The 21,560-nt window shown below is 38.7% G+C and overlaps 1 protein-coding gene across 4 annotated transcripts in view; it reads left to right on the forward strand.

Annotated features, from left to right (window-relative positions):
• SYT16 (synaptotagmin 16) overlaps positions 1-21,560 on the forward strand; it is a 253,423-nt gene that overhangs the window by 96,592 nt on the left and 135,271 nt on the right. For 2 of the 4 annotated variants that reach the window (XM_036844899.1, XM_036844898.1), the window contains exon 2: positions 11,010-11,189. In XM_036844899.1, coding sequence (XP_036700794.1) covers positions 11,010-11,189 — 180 coding nt within the window. Of the gene's footprint in view, positions 1-11,009; positions 11,190-21,560 lie in introns of those variants that run through there. The other 2 variants (XM_036844896.1, XM_036844897.1) reach the window with 1 other exon arrangement.

Raw genomic sequence — 21,560 nt, forward strand, 5'->3', positions numbered from 1 at the left:
GAGACTTTCACAACTCCCTCTTGACCTAAATGCGTGAAATGTTGCATGTTGTTTTGGCTCTTCTAAATAGCTTTTGTTTGGCACAGTTTGAATTTATAAGGTCAAATGTAATTAGCTCCAGATATCCAGGTCTCCATTAGGAACGATTTCAAGGAGCAGTACATCTCAAAACCAACTTAAAAGTCTCCAATCTCTTTGCAGCTTTCAAAAATGTTTAAATCTCTAAATTGGCCTTGATTCTGGACAAATAAATGGGGAGAAGTTTGAGGGAGTTATTGGGCCGAGTCAGGTACTTGTGCTAAAGGCTGGGAGGTTAAAAAAAAACCTTTTAGATGGACCTGTCATAGCTGTGTTTTAAGATCAGTATTCACGCCTGCCGTATGGAACCAGACCACTGGCTGTCATGGCTGCAACAGTGTGGCCCTGTGTAATCTTCCCTTAATGTGTGAGGCTAATCACCAAGCGGATGCCTAGCGCAGATGGCCTCCTAGCCCCAGTGCACAGCCCCTCTGGTTATGGGTGCGGTACAGCAGAGTGAGGTGGGCATGTAAGTGGGCGGAAACTTTCTAATGTGTCACAATAATAACAATGCAGAATCCTACTGCTGTTCAGTTTCCCCTAGAACTTCAGCCAACGCAGCAGCCTACTTGGTTCCCAGTCCTATGTGAATGCTAGACAATTAGCAGCTGATAATGAAGAATGCCATGGGAACCAGTGGGAAAATAACAGCTTACTCCAAAGGTATAATGAAATGAAATTAGCACAGACAGTAAAACAGACAATTTATGGTGGGTTTTTTTTTTTTTTTTTTTTTTGTAATTAAAAAGAACCAGTAAATACTTCTAGTAGAGAAATCTGAGAATCGATTAGAATCCCATCTGTTTTGGAAGGGAATTTTATTCAGAAATTAATTCCAGGGCGGCTTCTTAACTTCTACTAAGGAACTAGAATAAGTAAAAGATGCGTATTTTATTTGAATACAATGATAATTTTGTTCAATTGTTGTTACCTAAATGGTTGTCCTGTGGTCTGAACTTTAGAAAGGGACACAAAGATAGATAATAGATTTTACCGTTAGGGCTATCTATACATTATGCTCTTAACTGAAATGTCAGTAGATTTTGAGTGTTCCCAACAAATTCTTGGTAACAGGGTGAACTTGTATCTCTGTGGATGCATAACTTTCTGAACACAAGAAAATACTTATAGTGTCTAAGAAATTGGAGATTTAAATGTTCCTTAAATCTTCCTGTTTCTAGATGTCCCATATGCTGCTTAGTCCTTGAGCACAAAGATCTACATACTACATTTTAGGGTCAAAATGTAAATTCGAAGAGTCTTTATAATAATCTTTTAAAGATATTTAATTGTTTTAGACTGCAGGAAAAAACTTTTTTTGAGGATTTTGGATTAGTGAAAAACAGTTCTGTGAAAATTTCATTGTCACTGTGTGGGCAGTTCTGTGAGTTGAAAAATAAATAAGTTATAAACAAATCAAAATTATATTTCACTCCAGATGCTCTCCAAGTGCATTTGTTTTGGAGAGTTGAAGAAATTTGGATATCTTTCTACTGAGACATTTTGTCTGTCTGAAGCAGACTTGTCTCTCAGTTTCTCTCATAAAAATATTCTTTTTACTTGAAAGGTAAATTGCCACATTGATTCAACAACCATTCCACCGAAATCTTATAAGTGTATGCTCCCTGATGTTTCTGCATGGCATGCTTTTATTGGGCATATGTTCATAATTTGATCATATAGTTAAGTTCAGTGATGTTCAAGTTATAATGAATGATATTCATGCTAACTGATTAATTTTTTGGCACATGACATAGAAATTATACAAGGCCCATATATCGCTCATTTAAATTCAGCAACAGAAACATGCCATTAAAAATCCAACAATCCAAAAATGTTGACTGTTGCCTTATAAACCATCAATGCCACGTCATTCCTTTTGCTTCTTTTTCTATCCTCTTCCCCATCTGGGAAGATGTAGGAAAATGGAGAGGTTGGGAATGGTGGAGAAGAGCTGAAGTGTTCAGGAAACTCAGACAAGTGAACAAAGACTCAGAGATTCCCTCCATTGACCTACTGGTGCATTTCAGGCATTTTCATCATTAAATGCTGCTTCTGAGCTCACCATCTGAGTATGAAGGAAAAGGAGAGCAAGCTTGCTGACAATTCTTGGCTTCTAGAAATGTGTGAGTGTGTGCATGCATGTGTGTGTTCATGTTCGTGCTAAGGGGGGATATACACTTTAAACACGTAAAGCAGACAAGTTAGGTTACTTAATTCTCAGGAGAAGATGGACATATTTCAACACACATATATTACTGTATTAAAGATAGCATCCCATGTATACCCCGAAATGCTGTGTTCTCAAGTGTTTGCAGAATGATTGGTTGCTAGTGACTCCATATGTTGCTATGTTTTATTTTGGAACATGTTAAAATCTCATTTAGGTTTCATTAAGCCAATTTTTTTCCTATTTTTTGAAAAGTCTACTTTTTCCTTCCAAAGAATTTATTTGAATATGTAGTTAACATATCCTTGTTGGCTATTACCAGGAAGAAAATTTAAGTAGCACTACCCATTTTCATATATATATATACATGTATATATATGTATATATATATATATATATATATGTATATATATGTATATATATACGTATATATATGTATATATATATATAATATTTTATATTTTGAAGTCCTAGAAATATTTAGAGAAATGGTTGACTATCCATGTTGGCTGTTGAGGTTATAATGCCTAACTAGCCCTAAATTTAGTACACTGGCAAAATAATATGCTGCTAAGTGTTTAAGACTTTGTTCTTTTATTTATTTTTTGGTTCCAGAAGCATCACTGTAGGAAAAAAGGGAAATTAAAGTCCTCAGTTTACTTTGTTCTGTACTAATTTTTAAAATGACATGTAATTTTGTAGTTGGTTGTAAAAACACAGCTAATGGTATAAATGAGTCTAATTGTTTGTACAGTTATTTTGAATTTGTGCACTGAAGTAGCTCTATGCTCTATATGGAGTTGGCACATTGGTGTTCAACTCTTAAAAGTTTCTCAGTTCTTACCTTCTGTTCTTTTTGCAAAGAAAGTCTGAACATAAACTGTAGGTCAAGGGCCTCAACTCTTATTGTGCCACCTTTGCCTTTGAAAACATCTCCTTGTTTTGCAAAAGCTGCTGATATCTAATGCTATAGCTTTTACATCACCTCCTTGCCCTGGGACCAAAGGAGTCTGGGCTTGGGTCAACCTGAGTGGTAGATGCCCATGCTGCACTCAGGTCAATTCTGCTCTGACCTTCCTGGGAGGCTCCTTGGGTCCTCAGGTTGATGGATCCCTGGAGGAGGATGTAGACATGCCCAGGCAATCCTAAATTCTTTTTTAAAATGTATTTTTACTGAGATACAATTGACATATTATGTTGTGCTAATTTAAGGTGTACAATGTGTTGATTTGATAATTTATATATTGTAGTGTGATTACCATCGTAGCATTAGCTAACACCTTCGTCTTGTCACATAATTGATTTTTAAAAAAAATAAATTTGTTTATTTATTTATTTTTGGCTGCGTTGGGTCTTCGTTGCTGCGCGCGGGCTTTTCTCTATTTGCGGCGAACAGGGGCTACTTACTCTTCGTTGTGGTGCGCAGGCTTCTCATTGCGGTGGTTTCTCTTGCGGAGCATGGGCTCTAGGTGCGTGGGCTTCAGTAGTTGTGGCATGTGGGCTCAGTAGTTGTGGCTTGTGGGTTCTAGATCGCAGGCTCAGTAGTTGTGGCGCATGGCCTTAGTTGCTCCATGGCATGTGGGATCTTCCCGGACCAGGGATCGAACCCATGTCCCCTGCACTGGCAGGTGGATTCTTAACCACTGCGCCACCAGGGAAATCCACATAATTGATTTTTTGTCACATGATTCATGTCACATAATTTGTTTTTGTGTGGTGGGAACAATTAAGATCTAGTCTGTTAGCAGCTTTGAGGTTTGTAATACAGTACTGCTGTCTGTAGCCACTGTGCTTGAGCCTTAGATCAACCCTGGAATTTTAAGGTGAACAAGCTTAGGGACTTGTGCTGCATGACCACGCTTGAGAACCTCATAGAAACAATTACAAAGTCATGCTGCTTTTTAAAGGGACGAATGAAATTGAAACTATGTCATGGAAAACAGGACTCTCAGGTTGATGACTACTCAAGGATGGTAGAGGTATATAGGTGAGTAGAGTTTTAGATTTACTTCAGGCTTTCCTCATGTTTTTAATGAGATTCCTCACAATCCTCAGAGTGGTGTCAAGAAAGTTCCTGAGAAATTATAACTTTACTCTTTAATGATTTCTATTGTCATTGCTCAGTTAATTCTGATTTCCCCTCCTTATCATTTTGTTAAGTATAGTTTCAGCTTCCTCTTATCTTATTTCTAGTACTCGTGAGTCAGATGGCTACAATTGGCTAGCCTTTTTTTAAACCTCTTCAACAACCGTGGAATGAAATTTACAAACATCTAATGACAGTGACATGCAGAGGCCTCTCTGTTTATGTCTCATTGCATGCTCTTGAGCCATTGCTTGCGAACCAACAGATGGCGCTATCCAGTGGAACGTGAGAGGTATATTTAACTTTGAAGAAGTTTGAAAACTTCAGTATGAACTATATGACCAAACTTCACAGCCATCTGATTTCCAATTTAGTAATTACTGGAATAATTAGATGAGTTACTCTGCAGATGGCAGTGAAGTTTCTTGACATATGTGCCCTTGTCATCTATAGCAGATGATACAAGTAATGCTTGTTCTTCACCATAGCATTTGTATATATGGGATGCAAGATGACTTTAAGCTTCCCTGCCAAAGTCTCTAATTTTATTTAGACTCAAATGTAGCAGCATCAAACCCTCTTTGGCTTTGACTGATAGTACTGTTGGCTTGCTGTGTTCAGTGTTACACATAGATGCTAGAGCTGTGCTGATGACAAGTCTCATAATCTACAATATTTAAACTTTATTTTTAATTCTAAATATTGAGTAATAAAATTACAGAATATTTAAACATGAAGAAAATCACTTCCAAACCAAATCTAAGAAAACTATTATAATTTTTCTCATATTTCTTTCCAGTCTTTACTAAAAGCTGTTTGGAATTTAAGCATCTTTTTGAGATGAAATTTATATTCCATAAAATTCACACCTCTTAAAGTGTACAAATCACTGGTTTTTATTATATTCACAAAATTGCACAAGCATCATCACCATCTCATTCCAGAATAATTTTATTACCTCAAAAAAAACTAAAAAACACCCATACCCATTTGCAGTCACTCCTCATCCCCCCGCCCACCCCCCAGCTTCTGGGAACAATTAATATACCTTCTGTCTCTGTGGATTTGCCTATTGGACATTTCATATAAGTGGGATCACACAATATGTGGCCTTTTGTGTCTGACTTTTTTCACTTAGCATGATGTTTTTAAGTTTCATCCGTATTATAGCATGTGTCAGTACTTCATTTTTCATTTTGTGTAGTAATATTCCATTGTATGGATATACCACATTCTGTTTATCTATTTATCAGTTGATGGACATTTGGGCTATTTCTACTTTTTGGCTATTATGAATAATGTTCTGAACATTCATGCACAGGTTTTTGTGTGAATGTGTATTTTCAGTTCTCTTGGATATATACTTAGACGTGGAATTGCTAGGTCATGTTTGTAATTTTAAACCATTTTTAAAGAGGACAGTTTGTGTGCAACCCTGGTTAAGCAATTCTTACAAATCTGGGGTTACTGCCAACTTCTTAGTCATTTCTATGATACTCGACTCATGTAGAAAGTACATACGCTAACCTATAGTTTAATGTAGCATTTGGCTAGCAGCCTCTCATGCACCTCTTTAGACTTCCAGCTAAGTACCCATAAATACATAGAAAAAGATGAAATTAGAATTGATACATTCTGAGAGGAACATGAACGCTGATGAAATAACCACACTTGCTGAACTAAGTCTTCTCTCAGCTTTAGATACATTTGTACTTATTCCTAGTGTTCTCCACCATCCAACTCAAAAGACATTATCTTCCCCCACTGTCTGCCACTGACTCAGATATTCAGTTTACAGTTGTGACAATGGGTGTAGTAGTTAACAACACACTTTCACCTCTTTAGTTGAGTGAAAAGTGTAGGCCATATTTAAGAAGATCTGCTAGAATGCAGAAGAAAAAAACCTAAAAATTGGTAACTGAAGAAATAGTACCCCAGTTTAAGATAGAAACAAGAACAGTTGGCACAGAAGAAATTACTGAAGACATAATCAAAGAAAATTGTTCCAAGCTTTAAAAAAGCCATGGATATGTTGGTGAAAAAACTAGGTTCCAGGAAAAAAATCAACAAAAGATCCCCAAAAATGGCACATTCTGTCAATTTTTTTGTGTTAAAAGGAAAAATTTTAGACCAAAAAATTCTGTTGCCCATACAATAACAAAAAGTAAACTTCAGCATCACACTCATTCATGAAACATTAAAGATTAAAAGGTAATGGAGTGATGTCTAGGCAATTTTGAGGAGAAAAAAATATTGGTACCTACCTAGGAATTTTATACCCACCCATAGTTTAGTCACTGCTACAAGAATTATTACTAACAAAAATATTTTCATCTACAGAAAGCAGAGTTATTTTGAACAACACAAGGGCTTCCCCCCATTCTTTCTTGCGTCTTTGGAGATTATATTGAATCTCTTTATATTGTCTTCAATCTGGAATCTGTGAATGTTTTTATATTAAATGCATTAATATCAGCATGTAAGATAGTATCTCAATTATGGTAAAAATAGTTAAGAAAAAAATTGTGAGAGAAAACAGTGATAGGTGGTGAGATTCAACATGATCTTTTTTTTAAAAAACATTTTCCAGTATTTTCAAAATATTTTACTACATGCATGAAATATTTATTTTTTCTTTAAGTCTCTAAAAATAATAGAAATGTTTTATTTAATAAAAATATTTTATAAGTCAATAAAGGTAAAATCAATACAGACAATTTAGTATTTGCCCAACAGTCAAAATGACTGGAAGAAAGTACCCAAAGTCTTAGGTGGTTGTCTTCATCTTTTTCTATATTTTGCAGATTTTATGTAATAAGCCTCATGTTGCTTTATAATGGAAAAATATAGCTTATTCAAAAATCAAGATTTAGTTTCCTTAATGAATGGCATTATTAGGTGCAAATGTTTCTGCTTATGGACGATAGATGAACCCTTTTTTTACCTAAGCCCGGATCTTATGTAAATCATATCCTGTATTGTTAGTGATACTGACCTGCTTGAGGTATATATTTTCTTTCCAGAAGTTTTCATTTATCAACATGTTGTAGCATAGAAGAGTCCAACATTTATTCAAGCATCAAATATGTATTGAGTGCCTATCCTATGCTAGCTGCTGAGAGTACAGTGGGTGACTGAGGCAAAGTCCATGTTCATATGAAGTTGAAAATTTAACATTTGAAAACTCTTGAAAAAGCTATTGAGGTCTCAGTGGATGGGAACACATAGTAGAAGCATCCGTCCTGGTCAAGAGGAACAAGAAAGGCTTTCAGAGCAAGTACAGTATCAGAGTTAGACAGTAGAGGGTGAGCAGTTGTCCCATGGGTTTGAAATAGCTTCTCCAAAGGTCTGGAGGTAAGCTGTGTTTGGGGAACCAGAAATAGATGAATATACTGGCAACAAAGAGTTTGATGCTGGGGAGTGATGAGTGATAAAGGCTGGAATCAGCAGCTAGGTCATAAAAGGCCTTGTAAACCAAGTTAAGGAATTCAGGTTTTGCCCTATGGGTAATGGGAAGCCATTGGAGGGTAAATTAGTTTCCTAGGGTTACCATGACAAATTACCACACACTTGACAGCTTAAGACAACAAATTTATTCTCTCACAGTTTTGGAGACCAGAAGTCCAAAATCAAGGTGTTGGCAGGGTTGGTTCCTCTGGATTCTCTGAGGGAGAATCTCTTCCAGGGCCTTCTCCTGGCTCCTGGTGGCTGCTGGAAGCCCTTGGCATTCCTCAGTTGGTGGCTTCACAACTCCAGTCTGTGCTCCTGTCTTCACATGGTTTTCTTCTCTCTGTGTCTTCTCCTTTTCAGTGTCTTTTAGGGATACTTTTCATTGATTTTAGGACCCACCCTAATCCTGGAAAATTTCATCTGAAGATCCTATCCTAATTACATTGCAAAGACCTTTAAATGAGGTCACATTCTGAGATTCAGGGTGGATATCTCTTTTGGGGGCCATAATTCTACCCACTGCAGAGGGCTTTAGGAGGGCAGTTGAACAAATCAGACTTAATTTCAGAAGGATTGCTCTGGTTACTTTGTGGAGAAAGGATTTGAGGGGGTAAGGCTGGGCACCTGGAGATCAGTGGGAATCTGTAAAGGAATTTCAAAGCTAGAGGCTTTGGAAATAAGAAAGTGGAGGTAACTATAGGGTACTCTGAAGATGGTTGGTAGTGAAGGGGGAAAGAGAAGGCTATGGATGAAGAGAACATATGGTGGTGAGGAGGGTCTTTTAAAGGATGGGAGATACTTAGTGCATTTTTCATGCAGGTGAGCATGATGTTGTATCTACTCAGGGAAGTAGCTGAAAATACAAGAATTGGGGGGAGGTAGAGAGAATTTTTTTTTGGCCGCCCTGCACAGCTTGTGGGATCTTAGTTCCCCGATCAGAGATCGAACCCGTGCCCGCTGCAGTGGTAGGGTGGAGTCCTAACCACTGGACCACCAGGGAATTCCTGAGATAATTTTTTTTTTAAATTGAAGTATAGTTGATTTACAATGTTGTGTTAGTTTCTGGTGTACAGCAAAGTGGTCCAGTTATACATATATATATATATATATATATATACATATTCTTTTTCATATTTTCTTCCATTATGGTTTATTACAGTCTATTGAATATAGTTCTCTGTGCTATACAGTAGGACCTTGTTGTTTATCAATTTTATTTGCAGTAGTTTGTATCTGCTAATCTCAAACTCCTACTTTACCCCTTCCCCATCCCTCTGAGATAATTGTTTTGATGAAAGGGAGGCAGTGGGTGCTGGAGCACAGCCTTTGTACAAAGCAGCACATCCATCTCATATTTGACTACTCCGGGGTATTTTAAAAGCTCTGTAAAGATGATAATGGTGATATTGAGGAAGATGGTTATTCCTGTTTTAGAAGGCTGTATGTGCTAGGTACCACACAGCTTATTTTCCCTGTGTTAGCTCATTTCGTCTTTAATGTAGTTATATTGATTATATCCTTTTATTGCTTAGGAAACTGAAACACAGAGAGGTTAAATAATTTGCCCAAGGCCACAAAGATAGTAAGTGGTAGAATGTGATTTCCTCCCAGGCTGTGTGACTGTTGAATCCATACCAGTAAACACTGCTACCTGTGCTGCCTCTGGTGGCCGAGGGAATAATCAATCTGCATACTTTTTTTTCACAATATATGTTGACTTTGATAAGCAGGCGCTTATTATCATTTTGCAGATTACAAAGCTATTATCTTGCTTGCTATTTTTTGTTTGTTTGTTCTTTCCCTGGCTTGCCACCAGATTAATTCAGTGAGGCAATGCCATTTATTTTCTTTATCTTTCATAGGGTTGGGACTGGTTTGATTCATCCTTTCTCTGTTTATCTGGATGGTAGGATGAGGTGAATATTATCCCTTCATATTATTAATTCACATATTAAACCTGCCCAAGGATTAAAGCTCCTCTTAGGAGACTCATTTTCATAAGCTTTTGCATATACCCAACTGCCTTGAATAACTCTTACTGACACTTGCTTTGTGATTGATTCCTTTACACAACTTGATTTTTTGATTTGTTTATGGAATATTGTCTAAACTCAAATGTCATTTCCTTGGAGGAATCTTCCCTCAGCCCGGAACGAGCTCTGGCCTATGTGTTATATGTACCTCATAGCTGAACGCAATGGCTGGGACTCTGTAAAGCATACTGGGTAACACTTAACCAGGGCCCTTTAAAACTCAGGATTTTTTTTGATGAGGGGAGAACGGAGGAAGATGGAAATTCATCTTCCAAAATTCCAAAAAATTAGCAGTCAAAATATAATTCTAATTTATTATATGGATGGCACAAATTAGGAATTTTCTTGTCACCGTGGATAATCATCATCGTCATGTATTGCTTAGATGAATTTGCAAAACTGTATCCAGGAAATGACTTTCCTCCAGTTGCTCATATTGATAGATGTATGTCTGAAACTTTGTCTCGGGTGATTATTTTTTAAGCTTTAGGCAGTTGTATTTTTAAAACACTTGCTTTTATTTATTTATTTTTTTTTTTATATTCTTTTTTTTTTTTTAAACATCTTTATTGAAGTATAATTGCCTTACAATGGTGTGTTAGCTTCTGCTTTATAACAAAGTGAATCAGTTATACATATATAATATGTTCCCATATCTCTTCCCTCTTGCATCTCCCTCCCTCCCACCCTCCCCATTCCACCCCTCTAGGTGGTCACAAAGCACCGAGCTGATCTCCCTGTGCTATGCGGCTGCTTCCCACTAGCTATCTATTTTACATTTGGTAGTGTATATATGTCCATGACACTCTCTGAGTAACACTTGCTTTTATAACAGTGGTTAACCATTTCCAGCTCAACCCATTTGACTGATAATCTCTCTATTAGCTTGCATGCTTGAAGTTGAATATTAGGCCGAGGATAGGGGCCAGAGGAGTTATATTCCAGGTAGAAGAAGCCATGTGTGCAAAGGTATGGAGGTCTGTCATCTAGGAACCAGCCTAGCAGGATGTACCTGGCAATAGTCCTTTTCCTTTCCCCTGTACACAGTTCTGGGGATGCCAGCAGGTCAGGACTTGTAGAGTATCTGCCACTCTAGTTAATAAATGTAAAGGTTCCAAATAACTTTGATCAGTCGTTAGAACTAAAAGTTGGTTCACTTGGTGATATTTTTTCCTTTGTGTTCTCTTGCCAGTCCCTCCTGAAGCCATCAGCTTCTTGTCTGCAGTTGGGGTCTTTCTTGTTCTTCTGGTTGTCCTCTTCCTCTTCATCAACAAGAAGCTGTGTTTCGAAACCCCAGGAGGCCTTCCATGCCTGGACCAACAAGGGAAGAGAAAGCACTCTAAAGACAAGACTGGGACCCATGAAGGGCTGGGTAAGCATCATGCTTCACAGTCTCCTGAGCTTGGCATCTTGCTGTGGTTTGGGTCAGGGAAAGAATGTCACTGTTATTTCAGGATGGACCCCATTAAGAAATCACACATGAGCTGTTTAGCAGCTGCTGTGGTGGACATGATGAATGGGCATTACTGAAGAATACATTAGCTTTAGGAAAGTAATGCTCTCTTCAGGGTCCAAAGAGCAGATGGGAAAAGGCTGACCACCACTTCCCATCTTCTTAGCTTTTTAGATGTCTGTGTTGAGTTTCCCTCTGACTAATGCTTGAAGGAAAAAACTGGATTTTTATTGACAAGAGCCTTGATGTGTTTTGGTCTCATTATGTTGGAACAGTGTTGACATTTCACTTCAGTTAGCTGTTTTTGAGATTTTCAGTGCTCAGGGCCACTCCCCACCTCATATGGCAACAGTCACTTTTCCAACAGGAGGTTTTTACTCTTTAAGTTCACTGAATCTACTACATCAGTTACTAACTTCTTTCAGTTTGATGGGGGAAAATAACATACTAAAAGAAATAATTGGCTTCCTGCTCTTAAAGGACGTATTCTATTTTCAATTGCTAAAGGGTAGAACTTTGTGATACAGGATGTTATCACAGAGTGATGATTATCATCACACAGAAGCTGGACATTTAAAGACAGAGCTCTTATCTTACAGGTAACAACTTTGCTTTTTTTTTTTTTTAGCAGTCTGAGTCTTACCCTCCTTTCCCATTCCCCATGTGTGGGGCATGACGGAACTGGTGGAGGGACAGTCTTAACATTACTTTTCTGAGCCGGGGCAAGACCTTGAGGAAAACACCCCTTAGTCATCCCACCTCCTGGGCATATTCTGGGTGAGCCAGCCTGGACCAAGGAGAATATTTGGCTTATTGATATGGCACCTTATGTAGCCATCTTTTAACTTTTTTGCTTGGATATAAGGAAAGGCACAATTTTGGAATAAATGTGTATTAATTATCTATTGCTTTAACAAATTACCCCACACCAAATATTTATTATCTCACAGTTTCCGAAGTTCATGAATATGGGACTAGCTTAGTTGGGTGGTTACAGATTAGGGTTTTTCATGAGGCTGCAATGTCAGCTGCAGTCATCTGAAGGCTTGACTGGGGCTGATTGGCTCACTTCCAGGATGGCAGAAGGCTTTAGTTCCTGTGTGAACCCTCTGCAGAGCTGCTTGAATGTATTTATCACATGGCAGCTGGCTTCCCCCAGAATGAATGATCTAAGAGAGGAGAGCAAGAGGAAGCCACAGTTTTTTTAAAAAATGACCTAGTCTACATACAGTGTCACTTTCCACCACATTCTAGTCATTTACTAAGTACAGCCTATGTTCAAGGGAAGGGGGATTAAGTTCCACTTTTTAAGGGAACAGATCAAAGACTGTGTGATGTATTTTAAAATCACCATAGGAGAGAATAATGGGAGGGGTGTAAATTGCAGTTCTGGCAGTTGATTTGGCATTGCTACCGTTGCAGTGGCCTTATTTTTTGAACTCCACTTGGGACATATGGCTCATCTTCTGAAAATAAAATGGAATTTGTTATGTGAAATCTGGGACTTACTAATGGTTTAGCCACTACTGTCTCAGCTGGGACATAGGTGAGCAGGATGATAGACTTCTGTTTGGTCATGGGGTGATACGAAGGTAGGGTTCATAGTGATTCTACTTTTCTCCTTTCCGCAGCTGACTGTCACTTGTTGTGTGACCGAGGCAAATTATGGAACCGTTCTAAATGTGTTTCCTTATCTGTACATTGGGGTTATCGATACATCCCTTACAGGGTTGATCTAGATTAAATGAATTAATTTTGTAAAGGTACCAGCATGGTGCCTATGATAAAAGTCCTAATAGAACTTTAACCATAGCTGTGTAGTATTAACAAAATTCCAGTCACAATAGTGGCTTTAGGAATGACATCACACATGAACACACTGTATTCATTACTTAAATTGGGAGATTAAAGTTGGTGGTTTTCTCCTTTTCAAACTATAATGGGTACAAAGAACTAAGGTTAGAGCTATTTAAGGTATTTTTCTTTTTGTCTTGTTTGACATGTTATCTGAGTAATTTAGAGACAATTATGAATTATACTTGCAAATAAGTTGAGGTTTGAAGATAATGTTGAAACGATAACAATAAAACATGGGCCAGAAGCTGTTAGCTCAAGAAACACTGAAATCCATGTCTCAAACTTAGAGTGAGATCATATGAAGGAGGTTTAAAAATAGTTTAATCAGGAGAATCTACAAATTATAACGTCTAAGAAGCAAACACCTTCATTTTGACATTTCTCCTTTAGAAGTTTAATTATCATTGATCAAGAGTCTTTGAAAAATGTGCTTTTAGCCCAGATTTTCTCTAACTTTTGATGTTTGCCTTAATTATCATCCTCAGAGCCCTGACTTCTCAGTGAAGTTGGGATGTTCTTAACATATTTTGACAAATGTAGAGAAGGGAGGAAGGCAGCCTGGTGTGGTGGAAAGAAGCACAGTGAAGACAACCAGAGCTTAGTTTTGCCACCAATTGGCTGTGATATTTTGGGAAGCTCACCTCACCTCTCTGGGTCTTAAGTCCTCACTTGCAAATTGATAAGTCTGAACTAGGTTCTTCTCCCAATTGCTATTGTGCAATCCTGTTTGATCCTTAGGGTTACCGTAGCAATTTCTTCTCTGGGTCTCAGTCTATGAATGAAAGAGGCCTAATGAAAATGATTAAAAGCAACTAGACCATCCTACTCTGAGACTGAGCCATATGAAATTGCCATTTGAATAGATCAAAAAATGGCTGAATATCAGCATCCTAATCATTATAATCTAATATACATGTGAGGTTCTGAGGAATAAAATAATTCTTTTCTTTTGTGTGGTAATATCAGAGAGGCAGGCGTGACAATTTATTTTCTGAACCCACTGTGCCAAATAATTTACCTCACAAAAATACCTTGCCTTTTCGGCTATTTTTTCAAAGTTCAAAGAATTTACACATATCATTTTATCTGGATGTAGGTTAAGGGGAGAAAGAAACTGAAACAGTTTCTTCCTAATAACATAGGCAATAATAATAATTAGATAATGATAATTAGTGGCTATCATTTATTTAGGATTTACTGTGGCCATACAGCTGCTAAGTCTGTTACATGGATTATTTGACTTCTTAATGCAAGGTACTTGTGTTGTTTGTTGGTAGTGATTGCTTTGGGGGAAGGGTGGATATGACTTGCCACAAAGAAGCCATTGTTCAGCATTGAGATAAAAAATTGATTAAGAATAAAAATCCCATGGTGAAATCATAGTTTTTAAAGAAGCTTAGCTTTGAAAGAGGGAGAAGAATTTTGTTTTTTGTTTTTTTTTTTCCCCCTCAAAAGCTTTCTTTATGTATCAAAGGCAACATTTAGAAGTTGGAGCAAAGAGCTTCATTTTCAAAGGCACAGGGTAGAAAGGATGGAAGATGTGACAGGAGGGTGTTTCCTCCCAGGCAGGGAGGGGAAGAAGAAAGGCTTTCCACTACTGGAAAGGGCAGTCCATGGCTTGGAAGGACCACAGGGAAAGAGATTTGGAGGGCTAGAGAGTTGCCTGGACCCTGAGAAGGGTGGCAGATGTGGGGTGGGGTCGCAGTGGTTGTGGTAAGAAGATCTGAGTCCAACATGGCCTGAGGAAGAGGTGGAAAGCAGAGCGCCACGTGCATCCACTTCCAGAGGGTGGCAGGAGACCGCCTCATACGTGTCTCGTGCGGGCCTACTGTGGCTGCAGGGGTAGGACACGCTAGTGGGAATGGGAGGAGAGAGATCTGGAAAAGACTCCCTGAGCAGTTCTTCAGGTGAGCAGCTCATGTCACACAGGGGTTTAGAAGTTTCTGCATGACCCTGTGGGGAGAAGACAGCAGAGGAATAAGAGCACTGCCAGGGAACACTCCTGCCAGGGAGTTGTCACACCTTGGGGTAGGGTGGGCCTGTAACAGAGGTTTACGCCACCCGAGGCCTGCTCTTGGGTTAGTGCTCTGCTGTTGCCTTCTTGAAATTCTTAATGGTTTTTGAGCAAGGGTCCTTCCATTTTCATTTTGCACTGGGTCTTCAAATTATGTACTTGTCTTGCCTGGAAGGATCACCAGAGGTACTGCAGGTCTGGACCCTTCCCGAGGAAGGCTGTAGAGGCAGAGGCTGACTCCTCTGGAGGTCAGGGAGCCAGGAGGGAGGAACGGCACACCGCGGTAAGTATGCTTACAGCCATGCCCATTGCTCTCTGATGAGCAGGAGTGCGGAGTGGGAGTGCAAATCCCCCAAACTGATTACTTATCCCAAGTGAAACTGACCAGATGACTTTGAGGGGGCAAGCTGAAGTTTAGTTTCTCAACACAGAGCATGGGAGGGGGTGTGTTGGCAGAGAGAGACAAGAGCACAGTGAGACAGCATGGCGACAGCTTTTGTACATTTAGGAAGAGCTGGTGCTCAGCCAGGGCTCAGCAGTCAGCTGTGTCAGCTGGAGCTCGGGAGTGAGGTGGTCCGCATGTGACCATTTCTCCCCACCAGTTGGTTAAAAGGCCCAGCTGACTGGTTCCTCCTCAAGACCACTCCCACCTCTTCACCTACAACTGAATGTTTAGCTTCTGGTCCAGCTGGGGCTCTGACCTGCCCAATTCCTTCTGCTTGGGCCATGATGGCTGCTGTTGTCAGATACTTTTTTATTTCAGTTCTGCATTTAGGTCAGAATATGTTCAAGTACAACCTTCCTACTACACAATTCAGTAGGCAGATACTATTATCATCTCCATGTGATAGATGAGGCAACTGAGTCTTCGAGAGATGAATTTTTTTTCCAAACTATTAAGCTGCAAAGCTGAGACTCGTATCCCAAAACTGCCTAATGTCAGAGGCCAAGGTCTTAATTGCACTACTTTTCTGCCCACCTGATCTTCCCCACTCAAGTCACTATTTCATGCTTTTGAACTTCTGGGATGGGAGAAAATCAGGGGAAAGGAGGGTTAGGGGATGGTTCGGTTTCCTGTGGCTGCCATACAAATTACCACAAACTTCGTGTCTTAAAAGAACATAAATTGATTTTCCACATAGTTCTGGAGACCAGAAGTCTGAAATCAAGATGTCAGCGGGTCCACACGCTCTCCCAGCTTCAGGTGGCTGCCGACCACCCTCGGCATTCTTGGGCTTGTGGCTGAATCACTTCAATCTCTGCCTCCATCTTCACATTGCTGCCCTCCTGTCTGTGTCTGTCCTCTCTCTGCCACTTGTCATTGGATTTAGGTCTCACCCTGATAATCCAGGAAGATCTTCTCAAGATCCTTAATCACATCTGCAGATACCCTTCCACCATTCACAGGTTCCAGGGATTAAGACATGGACATACCTTTTTGGGGACCACCATTCAGCCCATTATAGAGGGAGAGGAGGTGGAAACATCACCTGGGAGTGATGTTCAGTCACTCCGAATTAGGAGAGTTGATGAAGAATTGGATACAAGATTCTTCTTTCTCCATTTTCCTTGAACAGGGGTATTTCACACTCCCCGTCTGGGGTTAGAATGATTCTTTCAAAGAGAGATGACAAAAGCTTGTCAGATATTTATGGTATAGACTGTAATCAGCAGTCAGAGTGCTTTCCAAACGTGAGCCCCATTGAACTACACTGGATCTCAATCTTGGGAAGCTTTTAAAAAGTACCAGTGCTCAATCCCACTGCAACGAATTATGTCAGAATAGGGAGTCACAGTGGTAAGGCAAACTGTATAGTTTCTAAAAGAATACCAGGTGATTTAAAGGTGTGGCCAGGGTGGAGTGCCACTGATGGAAGGGGTGGGTTCATCGCTAACTTCCCCTTTCAGTTCGGGGAGGGTAGTGCTTGAACAGTGTTAATGCTGGCCCAATCCACCTTTGCTTCTGCCCACAAAGTATCCATCCAGTGGTTCCCCACCTATTTCCCTCCCTGACTGGTTCATTTCAGTTCTACCTTGGTCAGCAGACAAGCTTTTTCCTTTATGATGCTTTCCCTCCCTACCACCCCATATACACCATGGCACTATTAGCAGATTACTTTTGCACAGGGATTTAAATAAGGAAAAGTTATTTAGGAAATGTGTCTACTTTATAAGATTATTCAAAGTTGTCAAATTACAACCATCTCTAATTTATATTCAAGATTCTGAGTTTTACAAATTTTTAGTGAATTGGACCAAAACGGAAGAATTTGGCTGCCCCATCTTTGTAACTTCCAGGGTTTTCTGAATGATTGTGACTATATTCCATTTTCCTTTTATGCCCAAATAAGAAAGAGCAATGACAAATTTTACAAAATGGTATGAATCAGGATCTGAAACAGATGTAAATATATATATATACAGTACTGGATAGCAGATATGGTTGCTTTTATTATTATTATTACTATTATTATTATTTTTGGCTCCTTAAGATTGAGAAGGACATTTAGCCATGTACCATCCTACAGTTGTAAATAACCAGTGTCACCTTCTTTATACTTCATGTTTAGTATGATTGATGAATTAAATATAGGCTGAAAAAGGTGTCTTAAAGGATAATATAAAAGCAATACAATTCATTTTTTCTAGGAGGTTTTGGTTGCTGTCTTTAATGTTGTATTTTCTGAACCTAGAGTCTAGTCTTCTTCACCTGCAGGTCTGTGTGGTGGTTTTGCGCTTGGACTGCTCAGATGAATTTTAAATGAACCAAATATTTTAGAATTAAAAAAAGGCTATTCCCCTAGCCCCCTTTTTTTTCTGATAGGATGATTAAAACCTGTAAATGCCACTGAAATGCTTTTGATACGATTTGTAAACTTTTGGATTGTAAAATAATTTGTTTTAGAGTTATGAATTAACTATCTTTAGAAAGTTGAAATCTTCAGCCCCTCCCACCATCCCCCCTCATTGTACTTTTTTTGTCCTGAAATAGTGGAATAAATGGAATAAATCCCACTCTTTACTTCTTGTCACCCTTCCCCAATGAGGCTTAAGCAAAACAAGACCCAACTTGGAAGGTGATACCTAGAGTGGGAAATCTACTTATTAACAATTTAAATTGAAGGTATCTTCTCTTCTGATTTTAATGCTTTCATTTGCATTATGTATTTCTCTAAGTATGTGTTATATTAGGTTGAACTCTTTGAAATTACTGTTTCTGTAGGTTGGAAGTTTCATATGGTTCAACCTAATACATGAGATGAAAAGCTGTAAGGAGCTGTAGGAGTTTGAACATCAGGATAAGCCTTGGTATATCTCATTGTGGTGTCTAGTTACTTGTTTTGGTGACTTGATTAAGACACAGATAATTGAGAATACTCTCAATGAACCTGTCAAAGTATGACTGATTGAACCCTGTTTGATGGGTACAAATTCCAAAGAACACAGTTGAAAATGACTGGTTTGAGAATATTCATTCATCCATTCAGTATCATTTATTAGGAATCTATGTTATGCTACCCAGTGTGCTAAGTCCTGGAAATAAAATGATGAAAAAGAGAGATGTAGTCCCTACTGTCTCGGAAATTCCACTTTTGGATATGGCAGAAAAACAAACAAAACTGAAAGTAAAGTGGCAAAAAAATTATAGATTGTTATAAATGCTATAAGGGCCTAAAATGAAGACTAACTGACAGGATGGAGAGATTGACCTTAGATAGGGTTGAACACATCTTGCTCATTGCTGGGTAGAGAGAGAGACACACACAAATACATTGTACTGGTTCTGTTTTTTTATGTCTTTTAGGAATAAGCTTATTATATTATGGAGGCTGGCAAGTCCCAAATCTGCAGGGTGGGCTGATAGGCTAGAGACCCAGGAAAAAGCTAATGTTGCAGTTGAAGTCTGAAGGTCGTCTACTGGCAGGTTTCCTTCTTGCTCAGGGCAGGTCACTCTCTGTTAAGGTCTTCAACTGATTGGATTTGGCCCACCCACATTATGGAAGGAAATCTGCTTTACACAAAGTCCACTGTTTTAATTGTTAAGCTCATCCATAAAAAACACCCTCACAGAGATATCCAGAGTAATGTTTGGGCACTGTGGCCCAGCCAAGTTGACACATAAAATTAACCATCACAGGAGCTTACTTAACATCTTTGTTTGAATTCTTGTTTCCTTCCGTGTATTATGGTAGGGAGGCTGGGAAGAGATCTTCATTTTTAAAAAATCACCTTTTTATTATGGAAAATTTCAAACTTACAGGAAAATAGAGAGAGAATGGTATAATGAACCCCATGTGCCCATCACCCAGCTTCAACAATTATTAACAAGGACAATTTGTTTCTAAATTATACCCTATTGTCTCCATTTCCTTGCTCAAGAGGGAATGGATCTGTCTCTTTAAGTTTACCATCCTTTACTGTTTGTTTTCTTGCAACTTAGATGATGGGTTATCTTCCACTGCTCAAGAATTCGACCCAGCAAATGAACATGTTACACAGCTAGCTGCTTGCTGGAGATGGGAGACATTAGATTGAAGGTTGGGGAGATACTAAAAGTCCTTCGATGGATCTGGGCACATTTACAGTCGGAATATGAGCAGCTCTATTTTCTGAGCTATTTACATGAGGGTGCCTAGTGAGTTACCTTAGAAACAGATTCTTCTTGTAGCATTTGAGCTTCTTCTGTGATGCTAGGATATTAATAAAAACAAATCCGAAGGTCTCTCTACAGTACGAATTGCTGCAGAGAATTCCCTTAATGATTTTTCACCTTCCCAATGACTCTATAACATATGGGTGTGTGTGTGTGTGTATTTATGTATATGTATGTATGTATATATATATATATATATATATATATATATATAAAACATAGTGTGGAGTCAATTTTTGGCAGAAACTCTGAGCCTTTTGTATTTGGAATCGCCATAGTATGGAATCTTATGACTGAGTTCTGGGTAGACCTCAGTAAACCTTGATAGTCTATGTAGAAGCACCCACTAAGTGTTGATTGCTTGGTGGATTGAAATTCTTTCTTCACTCCTTCAGCATGGGTCCCCAGGATGATCTGAGGGGGTGTTAATCACACGTCCTTTTGCTGGAGCTGGTGAAACTATCTCATCAACTTTATGGGTAGCTTTGAGGGATTTTGATGTATTGGAGATGAGCATGTCATTTTCACTTATGGATGAGGAAATTACTTGTAAGTTCAAAGCTCGTACGTTGGTCTGCACGTGCTAGAGAATGGTATCATAACAACAGTTGATCTCCCTGTGCTATCTTCCAGAGATACATAGTGCTATGAGTTAGATTTATCAGAGGATACTGGGTTTTTGTGCTTCTCTTGTCAGCGAGGTTCATTATACTTTAAAGAGACACATGCCTTAAATTAAAAAAAAAAAATGAGCTGATGAGTGGGCAGCAAAGAAAAGGATTGTTGTTTGTGTACGATAGTAACACAGGTCACTGTTTCTGCATTGAAGTGGGTGTCTATGAGTACGTGCTTAACTAACTATTTGAGTAATCAGTTCTAAACTAGTTATTGGAGTAACAGGTTTAAAAATCTCATTTTTCTTAGTCTGACAGATTAAGGTAAAAGAAAGGGCATGTCTATGGTTATACAGTTCCATTAAAATGTCTGTATTCCTCTAAAACTCAAAGGAGCAAATACCTTATTCACAAAATCTCTCATAATAATTGCAAGCTTATATTATCGAGGCTTTATGATTGAGGTTTAATGATAAGGTGACAGGTACTATTTGAAATGTGTGAATTTAGGAATTCCAAAAACATTTTGAATCTTATTTTCTTAGTTTCTATACTCTGGATTCTCAAAACAGTTCTTAATACTTAGGAAAAATTAATGTCAGTTTTATAGAATGAAATTGCCATCTGCTTAAAAACTGCTTTTCTTTTTTGCTTTTCTCTAGTGAGCATTGACCACAGAGTGGTAGTTTATAGTTGTCATTCCATAAAGGTGTGGGCCACTTGATGAGAGAGAGGGTGATGGAGAAAACCTTACCGTTAGGGCATTAACTCTTTGAATGTTTCTTTTTAAATTATCTTGAAGCAAAATACAAATCATGGCATTATAAGGCACATTATGGAAAGTATCATGAAGCTCTCAGTGTCTTACTGGGACTCTTAAGCAGAAAGCTTCTTTTGTTGTTGTTGTTAAGTTGGTCTTTGATCTTCCCAAATCTCTCCATCACTCTTCTGCCCCTTAACAAGTAATGCTTATTAAAGATGTACTTCGTAGCTCATCATTCTATGTTGGAAAGATGTCAGAGTCCTTTCAAATTTTTGTTTTTCCCATGGGTAGGCTTTATAGTCAAAGACCTAACTGGTATTAGTTTTAAAACATTTTAGGGCAAGAGTTCCATTTAGAATCCCCCCTCCCCCAAATCTGAAACTAACCC

Source organism: Balaenoptera musculus, chromosome 2 (genome assembly GCF_009873245.2).
Source record: "Balaenoptera musculus isolate JJ_BM4_2016_0621 chromosome 2, mBalMus1.pri.v3, whole genome shotgun sequence".
Taxonomy (NCBI): domain Eukaryota; kingdom Metazoa; phylum Chordata; class Mammalia; order Artiodactyla; family Balaenopteridae; genus Balaenoptera; species Balaenoptera musculus.